The sequence below is a fragment of the Chelon labrosus genome, assembly GCF_963514085.1.
Source record: "Chelon labrosus genome assembly, chromosome: 14".
NCBI classification, from domain to species: domain Eukaryota; kingdom Metazoa; phylum Chordata; class Actinopteri; order Mugiliformes; family Mugilidae; genus Chelon; species Chelon labrosus.
In genome coordinates, this window is record NC_140347.1 from 22,756,831 (window position 1) to 22,761,897 (window position 5,067).

General features: G+C 40.4%; 1 protein-coding gene across 1 annotated transcript; it reads left to right on the forward strand.

Moving 5' to 3' along the window:
• Positions 1 to 2,688: 2,688 nt before the first annotated feature.
• sf3b6 (splicing factor 3b, subunit 6) lies at positions 2,689 to 5,067 on the forward strand. The gene is made up of 4 exons (XM_084560691.1): positions 2,689 to 2,844; positions 3,408 to 3,526; positions 4,160 to 4,298; positions 4,441 to 5,067. Exons 1-4 carry the CDS (start codon positions 2,815 to 2,817, stop codon positions 4,528 to 4,530), a joined length of 378 nt encoding a protein of 125 aa, XP_084416817.1. The 5' UTR covers positions 2,689 to 2,814; the 3' UTR covers positions 4,531 to 5,067.

Sequence of the window (5,067 nt, forward strand, 5' to 3'; positions counted from 1 at the left end):
GCTGACACGTGTTTCTATTATTTTGACAACCCCATTTTAGTCAGTGGGCCTGGCTAAATGACAGAAACACTTCAGTGTTTAATTCAGTCCAGTTTAACAGCACCACAAACTGCATCCTCCACTTTTTTGACTCTGTTTCACCATAAACTGAACATTATAACAGTTGTGAAGCTAAGATTTAGTGCAGGACTCTTATATTAGAATGCTTTGGTTTTCACTAGTGTACCTAATGACTTTGAAAGAAAGTGTGTAAGTAACCAAAAATATGTCGTCACACGTCATGAAGGTCCTTGAGAGACTTGTCCTGGCTCGGCTCCTGTCTTGGACCCTCTTCAGTTTGCATATCAGCCTCATGTCGGTGCATATGATGCTGTCATCTACCTGCTGCAGCACGCTCACATGGATGGTGGGAAGGGCTCTGAGGATCAAGGATCAGCTCCTCCACTGTCTCCTGGATTATTTTTTACTTGTCAGACAGGCTTCAGTTTGTGCGGCTGGGGGGCTCCCTGTTCGATACTGTTGTCAGTAATGTGGGGGCACCACAGGGGACTGGCCTGTCTCTATTTCTTTTCACTCTTTACACCCCTGATTTCCAGTGCAGCTTTGGGTCCTGCCACCTGCAGAAGTTCTCTGATGACTCTGTAGTTGTTGGGTGTATTAGAGATGGACAGTATAGGACAATGATGATCGGAGACTTTGTGGAGTGGTCCCAGACAAACCACCTACTCCTGAATGTGGACAAGACCAAGGAGCTGGTCATCGACTTCAGGAGGAAGAGGACACCAGTGGAGCACATCACCATCCAGGGCCAGGAGGTGGAAGTAGTGGACCACTATAAGTACCTGGGCGTCCACATGAACAGCAGACTGGACTGGAGGGACAGCAGAGATGCTGTGTACAAGAAGGGCCTGAGTCGACTACTTCCTGAGGAAGCTCAGGTCTTTTAATGTATGCAGCACGTTGCTGGAGATTTTCAACCAGACTGTTGTGGTGAGCCATGTACTTTGCTGTGGTTTGTTGGGGGAGCAGTACCAGCAAAAAGGACACAAGTAGTATCGACAAATTGATCCGAAATGCTGGTCACGTTATTGGCAGTGAGTTGGAGACATTTGTCTCAGTGATGGACAGGAGGACACTGAACAAACTGCTCTCCATCTACCAGGAAATTTTAGAGCACTTCCTTCTGCTGAGTTTTATGGAGGAGCCGATTTCATTTTCCAGCAGGACTTGGCACCTGCGCACCTTGCCAAAGGTACCAAGCTGGTTCAATGACCATGGTGTCACTGTGCTTGACTGGCCAGCAAACTCACCTGACCTGAACCCCACAGAGAATCTATGGGCTATTGTCAAGAGGAAGGTGAGATACACCAGACCCTGCAATGCAGATGACCTGGAGGTCATCATCAAAGCAATCAATTCTAATTTTTTGAGCTGTACCTGTATATATTCTTCCATCTCTCTTTCTTGTACAATTGTTGATATGATAATTCGGTTCAGTTTTTGCTTATACTGTTTTTATTTTATTTTACTAGATTTCACTAGATTTTACTTATATTTTATTTTAATCTTGTTTTTTTAATCTTATTTCTCTTTTTAGTTGTAGCTCTCAAGAGTGTTTTTTATGTGCATCTAAGCTACTGGACCAGTAATTTCCCTTGTGGATGATTAAAGTCTATCTAAGTCTAAGTCTAATTTTGCTTCTCATACTTTCTGGCCTTGATTAACTGCATATACTTCATTGGCCATAATTGTGACGATCTGATGATCTGATTATTATGCCAGTGAGCATTAAAATGATGTTCACCTCTGATTGCTGTAACTATTTAGGTTCTGAAGCGAATGAATGCCTAATTTCTTAAGTGTGTTTTGGTTCAAGGATGCACAATGAAGGTGTTTGTTAACGAGTAATGTCCCCTTTGCAAACAAGATGAAAGCAAAGGAAACGGGCTCATGGGTGCAATTAGAAATAGAGAACTGTTCTGCTATACTGCTCACAGCCACGAATGATCAGCATTTGTTTTTCAGTTTTTTTACTTGCAGTTGTTGCCCCTTCTATTGAAGGGGAACTATAAAGAGAAAGAAATGTTGCATAAGCAATGTGTTGCATTCATTTTTCAAAGAAACTGATGAGCTTCAGCTGATGCAACTTTTGTAGAAGTAGGAGAGTAATCCCAAAACAAAAGTGGGTGAACTTTCATTATCAAAGAGTCATTCACAGGAGGAAAGTGTGTGGTATTTCCTTCTTACAGAGATGAAAAGCAACAGACCACATTTAATTCACAAACTATGCATAGCCTACTATTTCAGTATTTTATATCATATATATATTTCATGCGCTGGAACACCTCCACCCCCTTTCCCCAGTCCCCTGGCGCAAGTTGTTTTGAGTTTTTATGTTGTAATGCTTTTTTTTTCTCCTCCCCTCTCCTCTTGTTTTTCTTCCCTTTTTCCTCCCCCCACTATTGTAATTTCCCCATTGCGGGATTAATAAAGGTTTCATTCATTCATTCATTCACTGCACTGGTCGTTTGTCGCTTTCAACTGAAAGATCTCACAGACAAATACGGATACCCATCTAAATTAAATTTATGACATTTGGAGACCTCTGATGAGAATCATTAGTACTGTATTCTGGCTGCAGTCATCCTGTAGAGGGCAGCACTTCACCGTATTTGCCTCTTGTCCTTCAACCGGAAACCGGAAGTTCGTCACCAGCTACCTACCGACCGTTGCCATTTTGACGGAAGACCGAAGAGCTAGGAAACTGCGTGTTTGTTGTTTAGCGGCATAATTTACACAGAATAAATATTCACCATGGCTATGCAAGCGGCGAAACGCGCTAATGTAAGTTCGAGAGGACCGACCCGTGTATTCTGTGAATAATATAACTTAAACCTAAGTTGGTTAGGCTCGAAGCTAACCTCGCATCGTTTTAGCACACGGTTAGCCACTTAGCTCGCTAGCGAATCGAAAACATTTACACAGCTCGCTACATTCTTTTCATATACCTTTTGAGGTGGTTTATTTAGCGCCCTTTTGTCGTCTGAACTGTGACTTTAGAACATGTACACTTTATGAAGGTTTAGTTTACAACCAGTGGCTCGAAACTTGTGTTTGGTTGTTGGTATTGAAATTCACCAAGTGGTGCATACGGCCCCTGGGAAACTGAAGTCCATAATATTATAGATGTGATTTTAGTAAATAGACATTCCGCAAAAATAATGATCAAGTAGTTAAACAAAATTGCTATCAAGTCATTCTTTTGCCTAGATTAATCAACGTTGAAAGATTCACTTACACCGACCTTCCTTATCATGTCACTTTTACATTGTAATCTCTGCATCTTCGTCTCTGGTTTTTATGTTTCTTATCTAACAGTGTTGTTTTTTTTTCACTGTGTGCCGCAGATTCGATTACCTCCCGAGGTGAACAGAATCCTGTACATCAGGAACCTTCCGTATAAAATCACAGCGGAGGAAATGTATGACATCTTTGGGAAATACGGACCAATTCGTCAAATCCGAACGTAAGTGTTTCACTGTGGACTTCTAGCTCAAAGGATGCACCATAACTTGATAAAACGGTGTCAAGAAATGTATGGATTTGTGGCCTGTGGTTTACTGACCACAAGAACGTCAAATCTGGGCCTTACAATGGAGAACAGACTGTCGTATTTTTTATTTTTTTTCTTCAGATTACACTATTAAAGCTATACAAACCATATTTGGGGTTTGTAGTGCCTTTAAGCTTGAATGGATCTAGATGAAACTTAAAAATAGAGCTCACAACTCACAATAGAGCCGTCAAATCATATTCTGTTGCTGGTCAATATGCTGTTGTCTACCATCAGATATTGGTAGATATTTAGCAGTGAAAAGGTTTTGTTTCTTGATTAAAAAAAAAAAAAAAAAAAAAGGTGGATCACATTTCAGTCTCCACACCAAGACACTTGATCACTTGAAAGAGGGTACTCAGATTTTGTTAGGTGAACTGAACCACAGTTACTGCAGAGCCCATTAAGTTAGGAACAATCAAACATTAGCATGTTCCATGTTGACATTACCTATAATATCGTTGGTATTTTCTTCTAACACTCATAAGACTCTGCAGAGATTGGTCTTGTAATCGCGCCCTGTGTGTTTTGTTTTTGTCTGCTCAGGGGAAACACGCCTGAATCAAGAGGAACAGCCTACGTTGTGTACGAAGACATTTTCGATGCCAAGAACGCCTGCGATCACCTGTCAGGATTCAACGTCTGCAACCGTTACCTGGTGGTCCTCTACTACAATGCAAACAGAGTACGTATGACTTTTACAGCTTACACAGGCATAGTTGAATCAAAGGCGACACATGGATCAAGCTGTAGTAAATATCAGACAAATATAATACTGTGGACTTTTTAAAGATTAAATTTGACCTGTTTTTATCAACCTTCTGCAGGCTTTCCAGAAAATGGACACAAAGAAGAAAGAGGAACAGCTGAAGCTTCTAAAAGAAAAATATGGAATCAACACAGACCCTCCAAAGTAGTGCCCCTTACGTCTGGATTTTTTCTTCATCTGTACAAACTTCACTTGTGGCTTTGGTTATTATGCTGAGAATTGACCACTACAGCTTGTGGCAATATTCTTTTTTGAATTATTTTGTTGATTTACATTTTTTGGCTTTTATGGTCCAGTACGTATGAACCATTTGTTTAGACTGGCAGTATTTAAGGCCAAGAGAGCTGTTTTGTGCTCAGCCTCAAAAGTTGCCAGTTCTCAAATTGCTTGTCAGTTTGATTTTCAGACTGGGACTTACATTTTTTTGTTGTGTTCCTGTCAAAGTGAATGACAGGCTTCAGCAAAAAAAAGGATTTAATGTATTGACATGGTCTTATTTTACACCCTGGCCGACATGTTCAAATCAACCACAACAGATTGCTTTGTCGTCTTTTTTTTTTTTTTTTTTTAATCACAAACATTTAACTTAAATATGACCGTGGTTTGCTAACTATGATAAGAACTTCAGTTGACCAGTACTGACTATGTAAAGTACATTTGTAAAATAAATGTTCCTTTTCTAAAA